Consider the following 25,766-nt stretch of genomic DNA (forward strand, 5'->3'; position numbering starts at 1 on the left):
GAATGCGGCCAAGTACAGGGATATCCTGGACGAAAACCTTTTCCAGAGTGCTCTGGACCTCAGACTGGGCCGAAGGTTTACCTTCCAACAAGACAATGACCCTAAGCGCACCGCTAAAATAACGAAGGAGTGGCTTCACAACAACTCCGTGGCTGTTCTTGAATGGCCCAGCCAGAGCCCTGACTTAAACCCAATTGAGCATCTCTGGAGAGACCTGAAAATGGCTGTCCACCAACGTTTACCATCCAACCTGACAGAACTGGAGAGGATCTGCAAGGAGGAATGGCAGAGGATACCCAAATCCAGATGTGAAAAACTTGTTGCATCTTTCCCAAAACGACTCATGGCTGTATTAGATCAAAAGGGTGCTTCTACTAAATACTGAGCAAAGGGTCTGAATACTTATGACCATGTGATATTTCAGTTTTTCTTTTTTAATAAATTTGCAAAAGTTTCTACATTTCTGTTTTTTTTTCCTGTCAAGATGGGGTGCTGAGTGTACATTACTGAGAAATAAAATGAACTTTTTAGATTTTTGGAAAATGGCTGCAATGAAACAGAGTGAAAGGGGTCTGAATACTTTCCGTACCCACTGTAAATGCTAAGAGAACCAACTGTAACGAAGCAAACTCGCCGCTTGCACACATCTTCCAGCAGGGTTGGAAGGATTACTTTAAAAATGCAATCCAGTACAATTACTAATTACTTGTTAAAAAACGTGATCAGTAACGTAATCCAAGTACTACAAAATAAACGTAAAGCAACCTGATTACTTTTATTTACATTTGGATTACTTCAATACCAAATATGTAAATAAGACAACAGTGTATTAAAGATGCGTTGTCTGCTCGGTGGGTTTTTTCAGGAACATACAATTATATACAGCGGGTGATTAAAACTGCTCAGAATCCACAGCCTGTTCACCCTGCTGCATTCCGGGAAGAAACATAAAAGTTTCAGCTCCTGCAACACCAGGCTGCAGAGCAGCTTTTCCCCCCCAAGCTATCAGACTTTTAAACTATAATTCATCTTCAGCGTGCTGTAGCAGAGGGGAGTTACAAACTCAATTTCACCCCATAACCTATTGTATTGTGACAAAATAAATCTACCTAGGCCTACCTACCTATAAAATATCCCATTCCAATGAAATCAAAATCGATGTTTAAATGTTTTTATATGTTAGGCTATACCTTGCACTGGGCCTGTCATATGGCAGGATCTGTCCAATCAATGACAAACTATGTTGTTTTGTATGTATTCTTGATGATATTTTAGAGTGCGTCATTTCCTGGAAAACTATTTTAAAATGTTGATGAATCCTCCTGGCACTGAGGGGCCTGCAATGATTTAGTGACCAATGAAAAGCTTTCTTAATTTTTATGAAGCTGCTGAAAAATAGTGTTTCTGGGGCCGGGCACTGCTGTAACTGGATCACATTGGATGGAAAATATTATCTGGTATTCTCTCTGATGTTCCCAGGCTGCTCTGCGGAGTTCTCTGATGGACGGGACCGCGTTACTTGTTGCTGTAACAAGTCAGCTAACTGCTGCTAACTAGCTGCCATTACCGAATTAGCTCAGTTAGCCTGCAGCTACTGGTCAAATTGGCTCATTCTGCCCGTACTGGGAAGTCGGAGCACCGGAGTGTGTGTTTAGGTTTACACCTTTACTTAAGCACTGCAGGTTCTCCGGCCAGGAATTGCATGAATGATTGCAGGGAGCGGCACCGGGCTAGCGGGCGAGGAAACCGCACTCAGCAGCTTACCATGAGCAGGACAGAACACAGCCACATTAACGTTAGTTGACTCAGCACTGGGGTGACAACAGCCAAACCGGCAAGAAAATCCCCTTCATACTGTATTCCCAGTGGTCAGACTGTCCTCTGTCGGTCTCCAAGGCTGTGCCGGGTCCGGCAGCAGGAATCAGTCCGCACGGTCCGCACAGAGTCTGCATGAATGGGTGGGGGCGTAACCACATTCAACTACTGGCTACACGCCAATCAATATCTGTGACAAATTCCTCCCTAGCTTTGTGTTTTTACAGAAAACACATAAATAGCACAACGCTTTCCGTTTCATGGGAAATAAATTGTGCTTAAAGTAATCCCTATGTGTAATTCCCGTTTTTACAAAATGTACCTGAAATCTAATTATGTCTTTTTTCTGTAACGATATACGGTTACATTATTTTGTATACTGATTACGAAACGCCGTTACATGTAATCGTTACTCCCCAAACCTGTGTCCTAGCCACAAAGTGGTTGAGACAGTACAGGCCGGGGCTAGCTCATTAGCATGCTAACTTTAGTAGATATCTCTGCAACACAATGTACGTATAAACATGCACACATTGCAACTTTAATCCATGCACAAACAGAAGTTAAGAATGTCAAGTTTTGGTTTTGGAAGAAAATAATGCATCCATCTGAATCTAGAAAGTCACTAGCCATTTTTATACAGCCATCCGCAATAAACGCGGAAATGAGGCAAAACTGCGGCATAATCCCACAACCGGCATGCGGGCTATAGCTTTCACACAGACATTGCTCTCGCTCTGTTACCACCAACATTGCGGGCTCAGAGGTGGATCAATGTCGGCAGATTGGCACTACACTCCTGGAAAATAAGGCAGGATGAAAGCGCCTACTGACGCCAAGAAATAATTGCAACATGTAACTGGGCAATAAAACAATAATGACAATTATCGAATATAATTTTCCTCAATAACAACATAAATAGTCAATAAATGTTTCATTTAATTCATTTGAATCAGAAATGAATAAGTACTTATTTTTTCTATTTAGATATTTTGTTGAGGTAAAGGAACTGAAAAAAAGATTTTACTTAATTTTACTCATGCATATTTGTTGTAAAAAAGATTTTATCATAATTGTTATGAATGTTCTACCTCAGATTTGTTAAGTGATCCACTGTTTGGCATCAAGTGTTTGTCATGTTCTGTCCGTAAAGACAAGTTTAAAACCACAATTAACCATCTGGGTTCTTCAACATTTACTCAGGAGCAAAAATCTGAATTTAAACTTAAAAGAACTAATGATTTGACATTCATTATGATAATTATCAATATCAAATTTTTCAATGTGATAACCCCCCCACAAATTGAGGTTCTTCTCATCCTGCTCTTGGACACAAAGTGATTAAGTGCATTTTTCCAAATTGTTGAACTATTCCTTTAATGTACAGTCCCCTTCAAAAGTATTGAAACAGGCAAATTCCTTTGTTTTTGTTGTTCACTGAAGACATTTGGGTTTAAGATCAAAAGATGAGAATGAGACAAGAGTTCAGAATTTCAGCTCTCATTTCCTCGTATTCACATCTAGATGTGTCAAACAACTCAGGACATACCACCCTTTGTTTGAACCCACCCATTCTTCAAGTGAGCAAAACTATTGGAACATGTGACTGACATATGTTTCTTGTTGCCCAGGTGTTGCTTTTAGGTTGATTGTCCAAACATTAAATAGCTCTGCATAACTAGTCTAAGTTTTCATCCTTGGTTCAAACCTATAAAGACTGCTTTTCCTGTTAAAGAGGATAAACCAACATGAAGACCAGAGAGCTGTCTATGGGAGAAAAGCAAGCCACTGTCAAGCTGAGAAAAGAAGGAAAATCGACCAGAGCCATTGGACAAACATTGGGCAAAGCAAGCACAACTATTTGGAAAGTCCTGAAAAAGAAAGAAACTACTGGTGTACTGAGCAACAGACGCCCAACAGGTCGGCCAAGGAAAACAACAGTAGTTGATAACAGAAATATCATGAGAGCTGTGAATAAAACCACCAAAACATCAGTAATTGACATCACCAACGACCTCTACAGTGCAGGGGTGAAGGTATCACAATCCACTGTTGGAAGAAGACTCAGAGAGCAGAAATATAGAGGCCACACCACAAGATGCAAACCACTCATCTGCAGGAAGAATCAGAAGGCCAGATTGAAATTTGCAAAAAAGTACAGAGATGAGCCGCAAAAGTTCTGAAACACGATCTTATGGACTGATGAGACCAAGATGAATGTCTACCAAAGTGATGGAAAGGCCAAAGTGTGGAGAAAGAAAGAAACTGCTTATGATCTGAAGCATACAAGCTCATCTGTGAAGCCTGGTGGAGGTAATGTCATGGCTTGGGCGTGCATGGCTGCTTCTGGAACAGGCTCATTAATATTTATTGATGATGTAACTGATGATGGTAGAAGCAGAATGAATTCACAAGTGTACAGAAACATTTTGTCTGCCAATTTACAGAGAAATGCATCGAAGGACAATGAGCCAAAGCACACTGCCAACAAAACAAAGGACTTCGTCAGGGGAAAAAGTGGAAGGTTTTAGACTTGCCAAGTCAGTCACCTGACTTTAACCCTATAGAGCATGTATTTCACCTCCTTAAGAGGAGACCGAAGGGAGAAACACCCCGAAACAAACAAGAACTGAAAGAAGCTGCGGTAAAAGCCTGGAATAGCATCACAAATGAAGAATGCAACAGTTTGGTGTCGATGGGTTGCAGGCTTGATGCAGTTATTGCAAGCAAGGGTTATGCCACCAAATATTAAGTGTTATTTACTATGTTATTTATTTGTTCCATTACTTTTGCTCACCTAAGAATGCTGTGGTCTAATACAGGGTGGTATGTCCTGAGTTGTTTAACATCTAGATGTGAATACCAGGAGATGAGAGCTGAAATTCTGAACTCGTGTCTCATACTCATCTTTTGATCTAAAACCCAAATGTCTTCAGTGAACAACAAAAACAAAGGAATTTGCCTTACCGTTCCAATACTTTGAGGGGACTGTACATGTAAGCACACTGATAACTCTAGTTAGTGTGGAAAGTATAATAGTGTAATGGGACAGCACGTACCGCTACTGTGATCTTGCCCAAGATGTCTTCGGGGATTTCTTTGCCTTTCTCAATAACCTTCTTATAGAACTTATCCAGAGACGTGTCCATCAGCTCCATACAGATCCAAACATCTCCCTGAAAAAAAGATGTCACCCAAAAATATGAAATGACATGATCACACACTCAACACCAACTCAGGCCTGAGGTCATGCCAGTCATTAATGTCGTATTTTATTCACCTCTCTGAAGAGGGCGCCATAGAAGGTCACAGTGAAGAAGCAATCCACCGTCCTCATGGAAATGTCCAGGTCCATCAGAAGCCTCTTCTGCTCCAGAGTGTTGACTGTGGCACGAATCCTCTGTGGACACAAACATCACAGATTGGGCTGCCAGTAGAGATGGATTTTCAGCTTGATCGGCTATGACCGCTTACCGGCCGATCAGTCTCACATGTCAAATTCTATCCAGGTAAATTTACACACATGCGGCGCTGCACGATGATTTACGTCATGCGCATTGACTTTACTTGGGCGGAAAAATTCAAAAGACGAGTTTTGTGTCTTTTTTTGAAGCGACTTTCTAAAAACGTACTGCTGAGGGAGGACGTCAGCGGAGCAGACGCATAAAGGGAAGAGAAACAAAGAGAGGTGCAGAGGTGCAGGTGCGTGAGTGTGGGGGGCAAAAAAGAGAACTAAAGGGAGTGGAGTAGTAAAAAAATAAATAAATACAAAAACGCAGAAATAAAATTGTGAAATGAAAAATAACATAGTAGAAACTGACAGCACCCTGTCATTCTGTGGGAAACACAGATAGGGTAATGTATTCTGTGGGAAACTGTAAGCCGTATTGTACTGCAATTTAATTTCAGTATCAGTAATTATTTGTGCAAAAAAGCTCTATCCAGCAGCCTAACCTGGAGAACTTTTTTATTCTGAGTGATGTGTTTGACCCATGTGAGAGAAGGTCCTGTAACCTGGTGCAGTTAATGAGAAAATTTTCAAGTTATTAAATAGTCAATGTTGTATTACAAACATACTATTGAATAGACCGTAGGAAGACTAAACAACACTGACTGGTGTAAATGGGGTTCTAATAAAGAAAGAATTCTCATCATCTAAAAGTTACAAAAATGTTTGTGAAAGCTGTCCAATAAAGAAGAAAAATCAGAATTGGCAGGTCAGAAAATTGCCATCAGTGCACGTCTGGCTGTCAGTGTAATCAGCAGGCAGATATAGCTTAAATGGTGTCCTATTACCCACCTCTATATAACATGTCATATATCCGATAGATCCCGTGCAAATGTTTACAAGCTGAGCTCATCTGTTGAATACATCTATGAGTAATGGTTCTATTTTAAAAGCACGGTGCATTTACAGAGATGCCAAATCATGTAACCCGAGTAGCTGCCTACCTTGACAGCCATAATAACACCACTGGGCACATGTTTCATCTTGTCCACCACGCCGTACGCTCCCCTCCCCAGCTCTTCAATCTGCTCCAAGTCATCTGCCTTCACCACAAAGTTCTGGACAGAGAAAGCAGACATTAAAAGTAATGCATTTATTCAGCTCAGCAAAAAACAAACAAACAAACAAACAAAAAACAGCATGTTTCAGAGGAATACAGAGCCAACTTTACCTGATCTCCAATTGTGACGCAAGCCTTCGAGTCAAGATCTCGAGGTGGCCTGTGGTGAAAGTTTTAATCAGTTTTAATGCCACAATGCTCAGTAATGGAATTTTCATAAAGAGAAGTTGGGCATGTTTATTAGAGCAATTTATAAGATTCATCTGAAGCAAACATTGATTAAAGTCAGCGCTAAAACCAATTATGAATTCAAGTGATCCATTCGAGGACTCACTCTCTTAAACCATATAACTCTGGTGCATGTAATTAACAATTGCAGCAAGCAGTGGAGCTCTAAATGGAGTGCAGAGGCTGTGCCCCAGAATTATATCTTCTAAAAATCTGTGTGCCTCCAGATCTTTGGTCACTTCGTCACAAGAAAACATTTCTGATTAGGATCCCATCATTTCTCCCCCCCTTATAAGCGTTTGTGGCCAAGATAAGTACAGTGCAGAACATTTTACAGTTGAAAACAATAAACTTGTCAGTGCTCTTTGTTAGACTCAGCTTCTAAAACGCCTCAAACACATCTGTGGCATTTCTGTGCAGCAATTTCTCGTTACTTACTGGCCGACATATACACCCGATACAGATAATTCTGCAATAAGCCAATAATGGGACAATGTATTGGCCCAGTATTGGCTTTTTGCAGAGCCATTTTAGCAGCCTGGCTCTAATTTGGAGACCCTCTTGGGGTGCAATGGCTTCCGTCACTACCCCATGAAGTATACCCCAGTTTAAAAGGAGCCTTACGCTGCTGCTGCTGGTTGTGGCGGCAGAAACACTTCTTTGGCCAGCTTTAGCCCAGGGTTCTTCTTCTTCCCTTAGAGACAAGAAATAAGACAACCATTACCATCTCAGCCCAGTGATAGATATGCAGTGATCAATAAAGGTGGCTTTAGAAACAACAACACGCTAGTAGGATTACAGACCATTAAGTGCAAACTAAATGGACTTTGCTTTGTTTTCATATATTTGCATCGGGCCTATAGATAGGGGGATTTTATTCTATTCTGGTAGTAAGGAATGTTTTCAAGGTTGCGTCTAACACAAGCTATAGAAAATGATCTGTTATCTAAGTGGAGATTAGGTGTAGGCCTACTTAAAACAGTAGTCCCGCAATACAGAGTAGGTGGACTACATGACTAATCGACACTGGTATGATGACTCAAATAGAGAAAAGGGGGTGGGAGTGGAAGAGGGGGGTGTTTTTACAATCAGTGCTATCAAATCAAAGCTATCAGTGTGTGTTTTTTTTCTGTTTGACCCCCCCCCCCCAACCTCATGTCTAGGATCCTTTACAAGTTTTTTTTTTATATCTGGAGCATGGTGCGGTAAACTTTGCAGCTCTGGGACCTTTTCTGTGTTAAATCACTGACAGTCCATTCATAAACATAGTTTACCAGCAGCCTCTGGGACTTCCCACAAGGGGCTGCGAGTCCCTGCCAGAATGACACAGCCTGCGAGCAACAACACAGGAAAAACAACTCAACATTTCTCGGCATGGACACTCATGTTCAGCGTGTTCGCTCTTGTTGCAAGGCCGACAGGAAAAACAGAACACTTTTCTTGACCTTAATCTCTGTGTGTGCTAGGCCTTGGCCAACAATTTCACCCACTGGGATATGATGATAAACAGTTAAGAACTGGCTGGTTATTTCCGGTTCTTGTCCTGCTGCACACATGCTCGGGGTCAGGCTGTGTAATTATTCTACCACAGTTCAGAGAAACTGGTTTAATGCATAAGGAAGTCACCTTAACTTCCGAACAAATGCAACAGCTGTTAATAAAAAGGTAGCAAAAGTTGGCAGTGTGACAATTTATTGGTATGATTTTAACCAGAGATGGGAATTACAGCTCACTGAATGGAGCCGGATCTTAGGCTCTGTTCCTTTCCGATAGCTGTTCTTTTGAATGGTTCACTAGAGTTTACGCCCGACACATCACTCACTTTAACTGTGATTAAAACTGTGGGCTTGTATTTGCCATTGAGTGACTCACACCACTCCAGTGTAGAGGAAGTATGATTGTGTAAACCCCTCCTTGCTACAGTATCAGGCTGGAGGGGAAGTGAAGTTTTACCAAGGGTTTAGATTCTATGGTCTACCACTGTAACGTCAGACAGGTCCATTTTGTGCTGCAGCCCTAAAATAGGCCCACAGTGGCTGGACAGACTACAGCAGTCTCATGTGGTGGGGAGAGACTGAAGTGTGATTTACTCACACATGCTCAGTCAAAAATAGATTTTGTGTTTCCTCTGTGTGGGATAAAATACTTAAAGCCTTCCGATAACCTGACAAATAAGACAGCCGTTTTGTTTGTGCAACAAAAAATTGGGTAGCACACGAATATGATGGTGTAATACAAAACCATCCGAACCGCCAAAGCTGTTTTTAAGCGGAGATGTCTAATAATACTGCTGCCGTAGTCGTCTAATCTGTTAATTATTTATTCGATTAGTCACGATTATTTTTGTCACACCCAAACCCTAATTAAACCATTTAACTAATGTGGTGAATTACTGAACTCCAACACACAGCCTAACTAGCTAACATTACCATTAAGTGAACGAGGTTTACTATTCAGAATGAACACCAGTATCAATGCCAGGGTCAATGCCAGGGGGTACCAGGGAAGAAGACAAGACAGCGTAGGCTACTCTTATAAGTCATTGATTTATACAAAGTTTAAAACTTTTAACTGTTTAACAAAGATTTTTGCTTTGGAACTATATAAAATAAAAGCAAATTAAAAGCAAGTACTACAACAACAATTGTACACTAACAATGTTATGTAAAGCAACAGCCCCCTTTCACACTACTTCTGTAGTTTATTGTTCAAAAGTGCTTGTAATTTTTAGGCTATAACTTAGTGGAGAATGTTCTGTAGGCTACATCACGAGCCAAATGTTCCTTGATTTACTTTAAACCATTACTCATTACTAATAACTTATTTAAAGCTGGGTCTCTAACGTTGACAGCATTGTGTTGGAAAGATTTGTGCAGCGGTGTTCATGAGAGCGAGAGGAAGTGCTGCGTTGTGGAGCTTCTCAACCCCAAAAACGTTGTTCTTAATGAGAAGATTGTTGCTATCTTTCCCTTAAATGGCATCTTTGTAACGATGCGTCGACATTGAAATTTCACATTGACAAATTTTTATAGTCGAGGTTGCCAATTACGTCGAGTAATCGTTGAAGCCCTAATATTTACTGTGAAGTATTATTGGACTTTAACTACTATCCCCTCTCAGGTAGCAGTGTGTGGTGTGTATCCCTGTAGCTGGGATCATGGGACATGATTCACAGTCAGCCAGACTGGACACATCCGCTTAAACCACAACAACTGTCAGGGACCATTTGGAAATATGATTCAATTCCCTCCACTAGCTGCTCGCTGTCCCGTTAGGGCCAACTGAGGCCAGCTTCACAGCAGCTTGCTGCTGTAGGACCGGCCTGCCTGGTCCTCAAACTGAGCCTGATAGGACACAATAGTGCTATGACATCAGCCTCAGCTGCACAGGAAAAATACATCTGCACAGATACCATTTTCTCAGAAAGGATCTGAGTAAGTAAGTGAGAGAAGTGGGTGGTGCAGAGTAGCAATCCCAGAGCTTCCTGTACTTCAAATCATGCCACTGCGAGTGGTTTATCATGAAATTAAACATTTCTATGAATGTGTGTTATGTCCAAAAGATGGCACAAGCTGCATTCTGCAATCTCTAGACTGCAGACAGTCCCTCATACAGAGAAAGGTTTATTAACCTAAAGCATAAAAGTACTGATCATGGTCCCTTAATAAATCATTACTACTACAGGCAGTAGCAGTGAATTGGTGCACTTCTACAGGAAACGCAGCAAATTCTTCGAAAAACCAAAGGTGCTCAGTGGAAAATAGTCAGTGTTTGCAGTAATACATACGTAGTGTGTACAAGAATTTCTGGATTGTGCATGGGATCAAAGTGTCAATAGCTATGTGGCGAGTCACCATCAGGAAGATCCAGCCTCTGAGTGGGTCCATATACAGAAAAAAGGATGACTCATGCACAGATAATCTTCCACACCACCCTATCTTGCAGAGAGGAGAACCCTATCTCCAAACATGCCTCAGCAATACCATGAGCAGCACTGCAAGGCCCACTCCACCCTTTGACAAAAGGAGGCACAACTCCTTATGGTGGCCAGAAAAACAAACCCTCTCACAAAAGACATCTCATGCCTGCTCCGGTGCGCACAATAATTACAGCACAGAACCTGTGTAGCAGCTATAGAGTATCTGTTTGCAGCCAGTGAACTGTCAACAAAGGGAGGCTGCACTAGGTATTGGTGCTGCAAGTCAAAACATGCCATGGTAGGCCAAAAGCTGTGATTGCCTGAGCAGTACCCAGCCAATCTACACAGCCCTCTGACACACTGTGTACTCCCGACCATGGTAACGCTAGTATGATTGTGTAACAACACAAGCGGTGAACTTGAAATGTAAATTGACATCATCATCATGTTGTGTGTGACGCAGAGGAAGGACCTTGATTTTTCCAAGCTGTGTGTGTTTTATTCAACAGTGTGCAGTAATTACATAGCAGACTGCCCGACTGACTGACTGGCGGAAGCTTAGCGCCCTGGTTCCTTGGCATCGCCGCCTTGTTTTAAAAATAAGGAATTTCCAGAACGGAAAAAAAAAAAAAAAAGGATTTTTCACAGACGCGGGCTAAAAATATGTTTGCGCTAACACACTGGCCAATCCAAAAGGACCCAACACAATCGATCAGTCATGAGGCCGAAAAACACTTGAACACCTGTGGTGTTACCGAAACTAATCCCAGCGCGCTGATATGCAGTTGGTTCACAATTACAGCTCGGCAAAAGTCCTTTATTGTCGTGGAAAATAATGTTAGCTAACCACAAGACGGGAACTAAAACGAAGCCGTGCGAGTGTACCATTTAGCTGAAATATTAACTATAAAAACTATTTAGCACACCATCTGCAGGTCTGTGATGAATACCTTCAGACACCAGGGTGTCTGCAGACTTAATGATAGAACGCAGCAAAGACATGCTGGCTAGCTTCTTTTTTTTAACTCCTCTCATACATGCAGCTTTCCACCTGGCAAGGTTTCTCAAACGTAGCAAGCAAAATTACCTCAGCAAACTGCACCTCCTTTTTTAACACATATGCAAGACTGTTTAAAAAAATGAGTGGAATAAAAAAAATCACTTACCTCCTTTAGACAGAGACATTTCCCCTTTACTTTGATGAGGGGGAAGGGAAGCACAAAGACTTTTTACTCCCTCCCTCCCTGCATCAAGCCTTAACGTTACACCCGCTCAGGCTTGTGCAAAAACTAGCTGCGGTTAAAACTAAATGGTTCGTCTTCATGCAATTTTAGCGCTTCAATCACCAGCTCACACGTTCAAAGATCGATCAGTAGATGAATGCACAACTTTTAATAAAGTCGACGCGGGTTGTGGAGTTCGCGTTACTTTGCTAACAAAACCTGCACTTTTAGATGGCAATGGCCAAAGTCTGACAGCTGAAGATCCAACGACGTGTTGACGTATTTCCTGCCTCGTGCTAAGCGTCATGGGATGTGTAGTTTGCATTTTTTTCTGTAAAGATTCTTTTCCAACAAAAACTGAAACGAATAAATAACACGAAACTACAGTACGATCATACATTAATTTCGCCACCACAGACATGTTTTGTTATCATCTTTTATTATTATTTCAGGATGAAAATTACACACTGGTGTAGTTTCTATAAACGCTATATAAAAAGCGTGTCTAACAATAAATAAGAAAATAAAACAAAATACCAAAAGTCTTGCAATTCAACTACAGTATACAGAGGAACACAGACAATGGGATTGCACTTTAATTCACACATTTTGGTATGCAAACAACAAGGATACAAGTGTATGGATACCATGAGCTAAAAATCTATATTTTACTGCTGAATACGCAAATGCATAAAATGAATAATATTTTATTTCAAAGCAAAACATATATAATAGGCTACCTATGCAAACAACTTTAACCATAGATTTAATAAAGTCAAAGAACAAACTGCTAAAACTATAAAATACCCAAACAAATACAGTACAGTGAAGTGTTTTTTCTCTTAGTATGAGTGAAATACTTATATATGTTATAATCAACGCTGAGCCGTTAAATTGTCTGTCCTTTATTGTACCAAACGCCTCCTTACTAAATAGTTGGAAGACAACAAAATGCTCAAACTACTCAACAATGGAGATGTCACAGACCTGACGCATGTACATGTGCTGCGATATGAGTTTACTTTGGAATATGTGCATGTGATTGTGTGGGTGGATGACCAATGGTGAGGCCACACCTAATTCCTGTATTTACTTCCTGGCAACAAGGAGGGTATGGTAGAGAGGTTTTATTATAATGTGCAGATAGAGGGAGCTTTCAATAAGGTACTCAGATGCACGGCGCTGCAGGTCGGCATCTGTAAGGAAATCCCCGGCCTCCTCCGTGCTTTGGTGGAAGTTGTAGACGTGGCGAACCACCACCTTTCCTTGCTGTCTTGCCATCACAATCACCGTCTTCTGGAAACTCACACCGGCAAAGTCCGGGCTTGAAGTGGCCGGTGTGACAATGATGCGGGGTCGACCTCCATCTGTACGCGTAGGCTGCATGGCACCCAGCTCAGCGTAGGTCGACCTGGCAGTGAGAGGGAACCAGCGAGGGGAGAACAGGGCGTTCCAGGTCACTCTCTTACTAGAGTCGTGGCCGCTGGGCCCAAGCTGGGTCTGAAAGCTGAAACTGCGGTCATCACGGGTGGGGTTGTTGATGACCCAAGGGGAACCCCAGGAGGAGGACAGGTAGTTACGTGGAGTGAAAATACTGCAGTTGACATCAAAGTACTTGGCCAGTTGGATAGGTGAGGCAGAGTGAAATTGGAAAGCTAGATAGAGTAGATCACGGATAGACTCGTAATACTTCTGCATGAGGGGCGATTGCTTCTGAAGACGGAAGAGGTGCTGAGGGGGGATCATGCCGTATCGAACAGCCTTTAGGGCGCTTTCCACTGTGGCACTGACAGGCTGGTTCTGGTTAATCCAGGCCTCCAGGGCCTCGAAGAGCTCCAGCTCACTCTGCAGAATGAGATCAGAGCGCTGGAGCAAGGAGAGGAGCAGGTCTTCACTGATGGAGACCCATTCTCCACTCTGCAGCACAGAAGACAGGTTCCAGGACAGGTACTGCAGGCAGCTGTCCCGCAGGGCCATGTCCCCATTTTGTAGTGCATAGTTGTACCAGCCAACTACATGGCCTGTGGGCGAATCACTAGACAGATGTTGGGTCATATATTGGGTCAGACCCTGTTGCAAGCCCCACACATGGTACTTGCTGGCAAGCTTATGAAGGGAAATGGCCTGATCGAGCCGTACGGAGATGTCACCGCAGTACAGATACCTGCAAGAGAAAAAAAGGGCAGAATAGTCATCTAAAGAAATTAACATACATATTGTTGAAGCAATGTTTCAGTAAAGCTTACTACACTGTACTTTGAAGCTTGTTTTCCCTCCTCACATCTGAGTCACTGAATAAACCCACACTGTTTGATTTTTCTACTGTGAGCCTCAAACAGCAAATGTAATTTTAGAATATTTCACAAGATGGAGCATCTCACCTCTCCAAAGGAGAGAAGCAAAATGGTGAGTGAAGCTCTTTAATTTTACGCTTGTGAAAAATAGCATCTACAAATAGCTCCACAGTTTCTTGAATGACTGAACCTGATTAACTCTAAATAAAAAATTACCCCGCAGTCACCCTCACCTGACAAACTTGTCAAAGACAGCCGCGCAGTCGGGCGTCTCCCTCAAAACCACAGCACTGTTATTGCGGCTGAGTAGCAGTTCCTCAAACACGTCGCTCTGCATTGTGAGAACAAGGCTGTGGGCCTGGATCACCTTCACCTCGTCCGTGTTGATGGTCTGCACCCGGAGAGTGACATCACTGCCGTTCCCCAAGGCCAGCAGGGTCTCCATACGGTGCACCAAACTCATGGAGTGATTCAGCACCGTGGCCCCATTGTCCAATGCTGCCTCCTGCTTCAGGGCAGCTGTGGAAGACATAGTGCAACGTGGCAGCACTTCACAGAAACTCAACCATCAATATTTTAATGCCAAAGAAATTTGCCTTGGAATTGCACATGACTACAGTGTCAGCTTCTGAATTCAGACAGTAGCTAACATTCTTTCTTATTTTCTACTCCTGACTGTGCTTTCCAAGATTTCGGAGCAGAATTCATGTGCAACAACTTAAATAATATTTGATACAGCAAGAACTGGAAACACACTCCTTAGCTGTTTCGGCTAAAACCACAACTGATGATATGTGTCAGGGGGAAAAGCAGACTTGCACACTTTCTTCTATTCTTCCAGTTTCAATTAAACAAGAAAGAGAGCAACAAGCCAGGTGGCTGACTAAGAAAACCCCCGTTACCAGATGCACACAAAAGAATCCTGAGTTTGCAGCGCCATTGCAGATGGCTGCTTCTATGGGCCCTCTTGTGCGTAAGTACAAGAGGCACATACTGGAGAATTGCACATGAAAGACTCAGCGTGACAAGCTACTGCTCTGCCACAGCCATCAGCAGCCTTGTTGGCCTATTACTGGGGGTTTAATGAGACACAGGGGGAGCACACTTGGCTCCCTGGAATGTCTCACAGTCTTCATATCGCTACCACAATCAAGCGCCCCCCACTTCAAAGTAACCTTTTTCCAATTAGCCAGCCAGCACCCTGAGCCAGCTGAGCATGGTGGCGCGTGTGTGTGTGTGTAGGGGGTGTTTTGTCAAATGATTCCGGCACTGTGTAGCAAATTGAAAAATCACCTAATTCATTATAACTGAGGAAACAGTACTATTTGTTACATCATTTACTTTTTTTCTGATTCTGTAAGAAAAATAAACATCCAAGAGATTCAATTCAAAGTAGGCAAAAAAAAGTAAGGAATAAAGAACGTTTCAGTGTCTCTCCCATTTAAGCTGAGAAGAGCTGAAGACATTAAATAAAACATTTTATACACAGTCACTAAATATAGGATTAGATGAGTCTGCACTCAGGAGGAATTTCAGATGAAATTTAATCTGACAGCACAGGAATGTGGCCTTCAATAGCTTTGGTCAAAATCAGTCAAAGTCAGATCTTCTTTAAGGAGTAAGAAAATCTTTTCCTCGGCGCTTGTACTGTATTACTGAGCCGGCACAAAGCCAGTCAGCAAATGGACTTGCCTGTCTTTCTCTGCATCCAGCAGACAGATAGATGAGGACAGGATGAGTAGAATAGATAAATAGCCATCCCCTGCCCTGAGGCTGAGCGTGAGCCACGGATTCATGCTGTGCCCTACTACCCACCGACAGTATGGGGGAAGCTGGACTGAAATAGAACAATACAGCTTCTCTTCCAATGTAGGGTATTAAAAAAAAAAGAAGCACAAGTGATATAAGTCTTTAGAAGCAAACAATTTAAAGTACTGATGCCATTTGTCATCTTACCTCCTCTAATTGAGTGGAAGTGGATTAAGAGGAGCAGGGTGCCCACACAGACCCAGGCAGGGCTCCCTTGTTCACATGAGCGTGCCATATCTTCTCAGTTATTCCCTGCCTCTCTTCCTTTGTCCTTTCCCCCCTCTCTTCCTTACTCTGTGCCACTCTTCTCCTGACTCTTCTTCTTGCTGCCGTGCCTTTGGCCGCGTGTGTGTGCGGAAAGGTGTGTTGCCCCGTGTGTGCCGCCCGGCTCCCTGTCCCGCACTCTTTATGTAGGACGCTGGCCTTTCCCTGGCGCATCTTGCAACCCCACGGACTCCATTGATTGGTGGAATCTGGCAGGGGCGTTGCTATAGCGACAGCTTTGATTTTGAATTTCTCCCTTTTGGATGTAACATGGCATTGATCAGCAGCACCGGGCCAGCCAAGGACTCTGCTTAATGGTTTTTGAGGGGGGGGGTTGTTTAAAAGTCAGGGAGGTTAGGCACTATTAACAATCAATATTAGCACACTTTCATGTTTTAATGGTACTCAGCATGCAACCAATCTCTGGACTGCAACATTTTTTTTTAGGATATCTGAGTTAAGTAGAATCAGTGGCATATAATTAGTCAATTAATTACAGGAGGTTGCCACTGAGACTATCTGCCAGTAGTAATTGTGGTTCTAAAATGTGTGACCAACTGCAGTCAATCAAATTTCATAATCCATTTTGTAAGACCGCTTTTTCATCTGAGAGCAATTATTTCTCTTATGGCAAGTTAATCTCACTAATGGGAGGATAATTTCATTTCTAATTTCATTGTTACTGGGTCTGCTCATCAATTTAGGGCAAGCTCTATTAATCAAATTTAAAGGCCAATCAGGATTTTATTATATTGTCACATTACTGATTCTGAAATAAATTGATTTTTTTTCTGTTAATGTCACTGTGAACGATCAAGTAGGCTACATGTCCCAACTATTTTCCAGGTGCATCTGTTGCATCACAGACCATACAGAGGGCAGCGGGTTCAATTAATGTGTGTGATACAAATGCCAGCTGGATTTGGAGTTAATAGTCATGCCACATTCAGGGAACATACTAACCTCCAGGCTCTATACGACACACAACAAACGACTCATCAGCCACATGACATAACATGAGACAATCACACATCCTAGAATAAGATACAGGAACTGAGGTACAAGACAACAGTGTTTCAGTGTAAAATGGCAGCAGTGACAACTGATACATAGCGCCTCTGGTCGTGACCTCAGGGCTCAAAGAGATGTTTACAGTGCCATTTATATGAGCTTTTATTCAGCCCACACTGAGCACTGATCTGTCAGAGTTGGGTTAGTCAATATTGAGATCCCAGTTAAAAACTCCAAAAAGATAAGCTCAGTATGAATCTCAATTTAGTTTTTTTATTTAATAGTCCAATAACAGTATTTACACTAACATGGTGCAACGTGACAAATGTGTTTAAAATAGCTCCAAATGTACCATGCCCACTCCCGAGAGACAGACTAGGAGAGACATCATTTCACAGGGAATTGGGTTGTGGTGAAGCCCTGAGAGCTGCCAGGCTGCAGTAAAAATGCAGGTGAAGAGAGACATCCTGCGAGACCCCAACCCGAGCCACTGCTATGAATAACCTGACAGGTTCTCAGAGGAAAGCGCTGCTGCTCAGGTGGCCTAATGAAGCCTGCTGCAACAAACTGGACTCGACAACACAGATGAGGCACAGGATCATACTGTATGTGGTAGCATCTTTTTGTTTTACTTCCTGGAGGTGGATACAAATGCACCCAAATAAGATTCATGAGCGCTATTTGATGCAATGAACGTATATGGATGCAAATAATGAAGCTAGTTTTAATGTACTGGTCTACCTTGTATTATAAAACTGTATTGTTTATATAGTATAGCTGCGTAGTCAAACACAGTTCAGGAAACTGTTGCAATGAAAACAGAATAACCCAAAAGCCCTCTTTAGGTGTGCATTTGAAAAGGACATGCCCTTCATTAAGGTCACGTTACTTTCTCCTTTGAGATCAGCACCTATTAAGAGTCTGCTAACAGGACCACTAAGCACTGGGATGGATTGGCGAGCTGCTGGGTTTGTGAGAGCAGCCCTCGGGACGAGATCCATTGAGGGATCGATGCACCACAGGGGGCTCCATCACGCAGTATAAACAGTACGTTTAGTACAGGCTGAATGCCAGAGTAAGCTTCAGCAAGCGGTCTTGCGTGACCTTACTATTGCGCTGAACCCGGAGCGGATGCACAAGCTTATCAGGTCGCCAAAACATGACACAAATGGCCTTTTGATATAAACACACATTTTACACCTTGAATTCACCAAGTGTCTAATGAATAAAAAGAGCAAATAAGGAACTAAATTAATAATCTATAAATGTGCAGAATAACTGCATTTGGTTGTCTCACACTGATATTTCCAAACATCTCAAACTGAACAAGTTAGCCAGCAAATTCAGTTTAGTATTTGTTTGATTTCTGTGTGTGTCATTTCATTTAGTTGTGAAAGACTTTGAGAGAAATTTTGTGACTTTTAATAATCACACAGTGAGCAGACAGAGAGAGACAGATTAAAGAAATCAGTGTAAATAAATATCTCAAAAATACTCTAGACTAAATTCTGCTCTTATACGATAGTCTAATATTCTCTGATCTTACAGCAAACTGCCATCATAATTTTCCACGGCTTCAAGCAGTTAGCTGTGCAAAAAAACAACAATTTAATGCATCTTTTTTTTAGAAAGGTTTTGATGGACTGATATCCTTTTGTTTATCACTGTATTTCTGCAAATTTCAGATGTGTATTATTTAAAAAAAAAAACACTGTTCGGGAATATTTACTGAGACTATTTGAAAGCTTTAAAATCAATATTATCTGTCAATATTGCTATTTATCAAATTGTTAAGTGGCATGGTCTACAACAGATCAATAACAAGATCTGTCATGCTGTGTGCTCTCATTAAATTATATAACTACACAGGAGTCCATCTCTCCTGTAACAACATTTTCCACCAGGTGGCTCTGCAAACTCAATGCACAGTCTCCCCTCTGATGAGGAGAGAAAGTAGACTCAACTATGATTCCATTTCTCAGATGCCCATTGTTTATGTATAAACAAGTATTCATCTAATTATTGAGCAGTGCACTAAATGGCTTACATTAGAGTTTAATTATTCTTAAATTGAACAACTGTGTGTGGACCACTTTCCTCTTTAAAATTGAAAGTAGGTCATCTCAAAATGTAAGCTGATCCTTTAATAAGAAATTACATTTAAAGACTAATTACAAAACTAGTGGTGTAATGTAATGTAATGTACATTTACTCAAGTACTATTTAACTATATTAGAGGCACTTGTACTTTATTTGAGTATTTTCATTAAAGGCAACTTTATTCTTCCTCTCCTCAACATCTCAGAGGTAAATATTGTACTTTTCACGCCGCTATATTTGTTTGTATATAAAAGTAGCCTAGTTAAAATGAGTACAACCTTAAACAATTTACAGCAGTAAAATGCAACATATCAATGCAGCAGTAATATCAATCCAAAACCATCATAGGGTAACATGGGGTAAGACATTATTTTTTAATTGTGTTCATTTTTATATATGTAGCCTATGTATATTTACATTAAGGAGAGCCTTAAGATAAGTTATGCAATTATTTAGAGTTTCCTGTGGGGTAAGACACCCCCCCCCCCCCCCCCCCCCCCCCCCCACACACACACACACACACCTTGCACCTTTATGGTTGATCATTTGTAAGTTCATTGTTATTTATACACTATTTAAAGGTCTGAGAAATAAATTATAGGAAACTAATAACATAAAGCAAGGTCAGTTTATTACTAAACATAGGTCTTTAATCCCCTTGCAAACCAGCTATTTGTAGTTTATTTTATCTGTAATTTGCACCTATTGGAGTGATTTCACACCAGAGAGGGGGCATCTTACTCCCTAAAAAAATACATTTGATTAAATACAAATTAATTTGTCAACTGTAGCTATTTATTTTACTTTATGTTATGTTACCTTAATCATGTCCTTCTCCAAGATCCAAAAAAAGGGGGGCAGGCGTCTTACCTCAAACTACCCAATAAAACACTGAGAATGAGTACTTTTTGATTTTTGATATATTAAGGACATCCAGCTGTCAATATTTAGATACTTTTTATTAAGTAGCCTACGGTTTTGAATGCAGGGCACTTTCTTGCTACTTTTAAAGGATGTGAATAGGCCACTTTATCCACCCCTGCGCAAAACTACATCATCTAATCACTAAACATGTTAAAGCCATTCATCATCAATCACAAGTGTGTTTGAAATCAAAGCCTCTGCATGGTCAAACAGGTCACAGCTCAGACCATGTTGCATAGCCGGTAGGCCTATATACAGGCGCAAACATCCCACTTGAGAGGTGAGTGGCCCCTTTGTTTGGGTGTAAGCCGCACGAAATAAATAAGGCTGCATGCTAATCTCGCTGAATATGCAAAGCTGCAAACACCACAGGGGGTGGACGAAGAGACCGTGGTTTGAGCTGAGTTGTCGGCGAAAGTAGGCTGTTACATTCGCCTAATAATAATCGCAGGACAACTTGAAGCGACTGCCGGTGAGTCCATTATAACATGGTTAGAGAGCGGAGAGGGAGTGGGCAAATGGAGGACTCTCCGTGATCCCGCCCGGTAGAACGCATGGATCCATCACGTAGCCTAAACATTTGAACGCAAAGAAATCGGTCGAATTATCTGTCAGGAGCCTCATAGGTATCGGCTTTAAGAGACAACAATAAAGGTTCGGGAAAGACGTTTCTGTTTTTCTGAGGTGGGTTATCCTTACCGGAGTAAATCTACCTGAGTCACCTGTTGGAGCAGTGGCCACAACTGCTCAGTCCACTATCCAGGTAGGAAGTTCCTGATGGAAACAATCTACAGCCTCGTAATATTAGACTCTAAAACTCCTATAATTTAATTAATTGTGTTGCAGTAGACTTTATGGTGTGCTTATGTATAACCTGGGACCTTTTAACATGTCATTCTAAAATTTGATTTTCATTCCCCAAAATGTCAACTTTCATTAGCTTAATTTTTTTTTAATGGCTGGTTTTAGCTTTGACACTCCAATTTTTATGTGGTTTATTTATCTGAGCAATGTATTTATTTTCTCAACCAATACAGGGCCACTGAATAGATTAAGATAGAATTAGATTGTAGATTTGGGGATTTTTGCAAGAGGAACAAGTTGTTAAATGGACACTGGGGGATGAGTGGAATTAAAGCTGAATACAGAACAATCTTATGTTTAAGTCAAATTGTACTGGACAACCAAATAAGATACGGGTGAGGCATAGCTACTTATTTAGTTTCCTGTTAAAAGGTAAAATGATGACACTGCAGATTAGACAGTGTAGCCAGGTTACTAAACTGCTATTACAACAAATTGCTGTAGATTGGACTTTTCATCCAGACTGTCTGGAATGAATGTATTTCAGTGGGTAGCTGCGTTGTACTAAAATTGTGTGGATAAAGAGTGCGGGACAGGGAGACTCCACACTGAGATCAGCTACTCCACTGGGTTGGTGCAGTATGTGGATGGGATAGTTCATTTACGGTGCTGCGACACCATGTGTCTACGGATAGGCTGCATCTTTTTTAAGATACTTGTAAAGTCTGTAGTTTGTTTGTCTTTGCATTCCTGTTTTAATAATCACAGATGCTAATGAGAGTTTGTAATCTAGAGATTTGCCTCCATGTAACCAGGGTATCTCTGTTGCAGCATTTTTTTTCAACCTTGCAGTGAAACCATGGGATCGACCAGTGCTCCAAACGGATGTGGTTCCAGTATCAGCACCATATACTATAACCTGTGTGACCTGACCACAGTGTGGGGGGTCGTGGTGGAGGCTGTTGCTGCTGCTGGTGTGGTGACTTCCTTCATTCTCTTCATCATCCTCATGTCCTCCTTACCATTTGTGACAGACAAGAAAAGAAAGGGTATGGTGGCCCTGCAGGCCGGGATTCTAGTCTTCACTCTGGGACTTTTTGGACTCACTTTTGCCTTCATCGTGGGTCGGTACTCCACCAGCTGTGCTGCACGGAGGTTCCTCTTTGGAGTACTGTTCTCAGGCTGTCTAGCCTGTCTGGCGATGCATGGTTTGTGGCTCGCCCTGCTTCAGCGGCGAGGCCGGGGGCCCAGGAGCTGGATGTTATGCCTGGGAGCCCTGGGGCTGTGGCTGGTCGAGGTGATCATCAACACTGAGTGGCTCATCATCACTGTGGTCAGTAGCCCACCCGCGGGTGTAATTGTCCCTGACCTGTCCTGCAGCATTGCTAACCAGGACTTTGTAATGGCTCTGATCTATGTGATGGTCTTGCTGCTAGCTGTGGTGGTGATGCCTGTGCCCTCACTGACACACAAGCACAAGCAGTGGCGCCGGGATGGAGCTTTCATCCTGGTCACGGGGCTCTTCACCATGGCTATCTGGGTAGCTTGGATTGTCATGTACATCCATGGGAACAGAGTGGCCGGGGATCCCAGCTGGGACGATCCTACTCTGGCTGTAGCTGTGGTGTCAAATGCCTGGGTGTTCCTCTTCTTTTACACCATCCCAGAAATCAGCTTACTGACCCAGGAGGACCCAGACCAGGAGCAGCCACTCGATGGAGATCATGTATATCCTGCCAGGAGCCTGGTTTATGACAACATCCTGAAGGAGCAGGAGCGGTTCCAACAGAACGTGTACATGGAGAATAAAGCCTTCTCTATGGACGAGCCTCCAACAGGTACAGCTTGACACATAATGGTTTAACATTAATCTTGTGGCGCCCAACTGCATAATGTCTCAAATTAAAAGATTTATTCGTGCACACATGCTTTCTGAAGACGGACTTTTTCAGTGTGCAAACTGGCAACAGCGTATCACAAAAAGCACAGGTGAGCCACTTTATATATGGCACACAGTAATGTAGCAAATGAAAGCGCAACAGTATAGCATTGTGAAATAATTGTCAGATTACTATTTCAGTGTTTGACAAAACAGCTAAAAGTAGCAACAATTTCGCTATTTTTCCATTTGTTAGTCTCTATGAGCCCAGATCTTGTCAGCAAGCACAGTATATTCAGGAAATACACGAATAACAACTTGCAGGCAGGTCAAAAGGTTAACAGTAATGATTTGTCAGTATAATTATTGCTCACATCCCCTCACATACATAAAGAGTGGGGGCAGTGGCCTATTTGTGTTTTTTTTAACTGGGGATTATTTTGAAGTCTGCATTATAGCCTTTCTTGGTCACTTTTAGCTTCAGTTATGATTATTCCAGGTGCACTGACAAAAAGTCCCCAAGAAATCCGCTATGTTTCATGTTTGGCCAAAATCATGTCAGCCATGCAACATTGATCAACAGAAAAAAAAAACAATGATGCCACTGAAGTGAAAAACAAATGTTTTTTTGTTTGGACTTCCTCCTATTCAAAACTGCTCAATCTCTGTGAAGCTGAGCGGGGAACTGTGATTGAACATAAGTTTAAACAGCATCCACTGTTAAGCATCTAAGGAGAGTGAGAGGGAATACTTTTGCTCTGTGTACTACTACTACCTGCTCAATGTGTTGGCGCCTGCCATGCAAAAATGTTCTGCAGGATGCCCATTCCCCTCTGGAAACAATTAAGCACACAAGATAAGCTGTACTCTGACACACACATTCTCTTTCATGCTTACCTGCCTGAGACATTAAGCCCGCCTACAATGAATTGCCTTTTGGTCCACAAGTATTAATGTCTGGCTGCACCCATAGGAATCTACTTATAGGATTAAGTTAGATGTGTGCCATTCAGGGGTCATACCTTTTATTTTTTTAGGTCAAAAATCTGATCTACTTACTGAAGGTTGTGTCCTTGGCCAATATTATGAGGCAGTTACAGCAGGCACTTACTTGGAAACAACACATCACAGTTACACATATTTTAAATAATGTAATTTATTTACTTGTAAACAGCATTCGTAGAGTTGTGTCTGACATCAGCCAACTAATAGTACTATCATCAGTGCATGCTGGACAACGCTTAGGCGAGTATCTGGTTTATACACTATGTTTGCAGTGCGTGACCCTGGTGACAAACGGAAACTAATTGGGAAGAGAAAAACAGTGAAATGTTTGGTTGTCATCTTGGTAAAAAATATATAAGGAAAATGCAGTGCCCGAGTATGACACTGACACATATTTAAAATAGGATGTACTGCAGTGTGCTTTTAAAGTCCAACTCATGCGAAGGTTTCTCATTTATCCTGACAGATGCAGCAAATATTGATTCACTTAACTGTTCAGTTTGAGTAAATGTCTGTTGCTACAGAGACTGCTGTCCACGTGTCCTCTTTAAACAATGGCAGATGTCTTAAAGGTGCTTTCTGTTTTTTTTATAGCTGTTTTAAGGTTGAACTTGTGTGAAGTCTAATACTAAAACAAAAAAAGTGATGGACCTGGCAATCCCCCTCTGACTTTTCTTTTTTTCCAGTACCCAAAAAGCCAGTGTCTCCATACGGTGCTTATAATGGTCAGCTACGAAGTTGTGTGTACCAGCCCACCGAATTAGCCCTGATTGCCAAGGGTATGACTAAGGTGAGTGTCTACACAATATCTGACACAAAAAAACCTCCTCTCCTGTCACATCTTAATCAGTCCTCTGATTGTTTCTACAGATGGATCAAGATGCGATGATCCCTCGAGCCACACCCCCATCTTTGAATCCAGGAAGTTGCAGCTCCCTGCCTCGTTCGGTGGAGTCTTTTCCTTCTTAAGGACTGTCACGCGCAGGCACCACGAGGCGAGTGTCGCCTACACCTTCCTCGGGAAGATGCTTTAACTAATAACACACTGTGGTAATTCCTAGCTCCTCTCTCACACACACACATATTCATTTTGTCTTATACTTTATTTCCTCTGATGTTCGTATACTGCTTGTATGTTCTGTATGCACAGGGGCTGAGTGTGATATATCAAAAGTTATAAAACCACTAACAATATTGGATATAGACAGCTTATAAAAGGCCAGTGCTTTTCATACGGAAAGGTTGTGCCTCGGCTCCTCCATTTATGGCAACTAGTGCTGTAAACCTTTTACGGTCAACTATAAACCAGCTTTGCTCACTGGAAGCTTGTACTCACTGGACTCCCGAAAAAGTCAGTCAATCTCTCTCTCAATCTCTATGTCATCTCTTTATCAATCTCTATGTCATCTCTTTATCAATCTCTATGTCTCTCTCTGTCTATATAGATATTTACTTTACCTTCTTGCTAAGAGAAAGACCAAAAACTGTTCTGCCTCTAGTTTTCACATTTCTAAGGATTAGGTACAGAGAGTTTAAAGCAAAGACAAGGTCTATAATTGAACTGTTACATCTTAGTTTTTATTCACAATAATCAAAGTTGCGTTCTCACCAGTATCATTTCTTGTCATGCGTCTGGTGACTGTTAATCTGTTGGCTGTTGTAAAACATACTTAATCATGTTGTGGTTCAGACCCCTGGAAGTATAACAAATGTCATTTTAAGGTGTAAATTCTAACTTATTAAACTTGTAAAGGTTACTTACATCCTGTGTGGCTGTTGGATTTTTGGACTATAACAGCTCAACACTTCACAAGACATATATGGGATACAGCAAGAGGAAGTGTCACAAGGATTACCATTTACACTTCGCATTTACATAATGTTGGCAAGATAAGATTTTACAACAGACTCTCATACTGTGGT

The 25,766-nt window shown here is 41.8% G+C and overlaps 3 protein-coding genes across 5 annotated transcripts in view; 1 reads left to right on the plus strand and 2 right to left on the minus strand.

The window, feature by feature from the left end:
* The window catches only part of LOC123962983 (dual specificity mitogen-activated protein kinase kinase 6-like), a 17,622-nt gene extending 5,602 nt beyond the window's left edge, over positions 1-12,020 (minus strand). Inside the window, exons 1-6 of the mRNA XM_046039500.1 lie at positions 11,697-12,020; positions 7,236-7,305; positions 6,495-6,543; positions 6,268-6,381; positions 5,096-5,215; positions 4,875-4,991 (exon numbers count right to left, since the gene is read on the minus strand). Coding sequence (XP_045895456.1) covers positions 4,875-4,991; positions 5,096-5,215; positions 6,268-6,381; positions 6,495-6,543; positions 7,236-7,305; positions 11,697-11,715 — 489 coding nt within the window. The 5' untranslated portion in view covers positions 11,716-12,020. The remainder of the gene's footprint in view (positions 1-4,874; positions 4,992-5,095; positions 5,216-6,267; positions 6,382-6,494; positions 6,544-7,235; positions 7,306-11,696) is intronic.
* Positions 12,021-12,518: 498 nt separating this feature from the next.
* Positions 12,519-20,891, minus strand: btbd17b (BTB (POZ) domain containing 17b). 2 transcript variants are annotated; one of them, XM_046039802.1, is made up of 3 exons: positions 20,855-20,891; positions 14,281-14,566; positions 12,519-13,917 (listed from the first exon to the last, which is right to left on the minus strand). In XM_046039802.1, the coding sequence occupies exons 2-3, from the start codon at positions 14,508-14,510 to the stop codon at positions 12,843-12,845; spliced, it is 1,305 nt and encodes a 434-aa protein (XP_045895758.1). In that variant the 5' UTR covers positions 14,511-14,566; positions 20,855-20,891; the 3' UTR covers positions 12,519-12,842. The 2 variants fall into 2 exon arrangements, with proteins under 2 accessions (XP_045895758.1, XP_045895749.1); XM_046039793.1 differs by lacking the exon at positions 20,855-20,891 and adding an exon at positions 16,004-16,304.
* LOC123963181 (G-protein coupled receptor family C group 5 member C-like) lies at positions 20,517-25,559 on the plus strand. 2 transcript variants are annotated; one of them, XM_046039824.1, is made up of 4 exons: positions 20,517-20,627; positions 21,791-22,797; positions 24,530-24,633; positions 24,714-25,559. In XM_046039824.1, exons 2-4 carry the CDS (start codon positions 21,819-21,821, stop codon positions 24,810-24,812), a joined length of 1,182 nt encoding a protein of 393 aa, XP_045895780.1. In that variant the 5' UTR covers positions 20,517-20,627; positions 21,791-21,818; the 3' UTR covers positions 24,813-25,559. The 2 variants fall into 2 exon arrangements, with proteins under 2 accessions (XP_045895780.1, XP_045895772.1); XM_046039816.1 differs by having other exon boundaries at positions 20,520-20,918.
* Positions 25,560-25,766: the final 207 nt, after the last annotated feature.

Source organism: Micropterus dolomieu, linkage group LG02 (genome assembly GCF_021292245.1).
Source record: "Micropterus dolomieu isolate WLL.071019.BEF.003 ecotype Adirondacks linkage group LG02, ASM2129224v1, whole genome shotgun sequence".
Lineage (NCBI taxonomy): Eukaryota > Metazoa > Chordata > Actinopteri > Centrarchiformes > Centrarchidae > Micropterus > Micropterus dolomieu.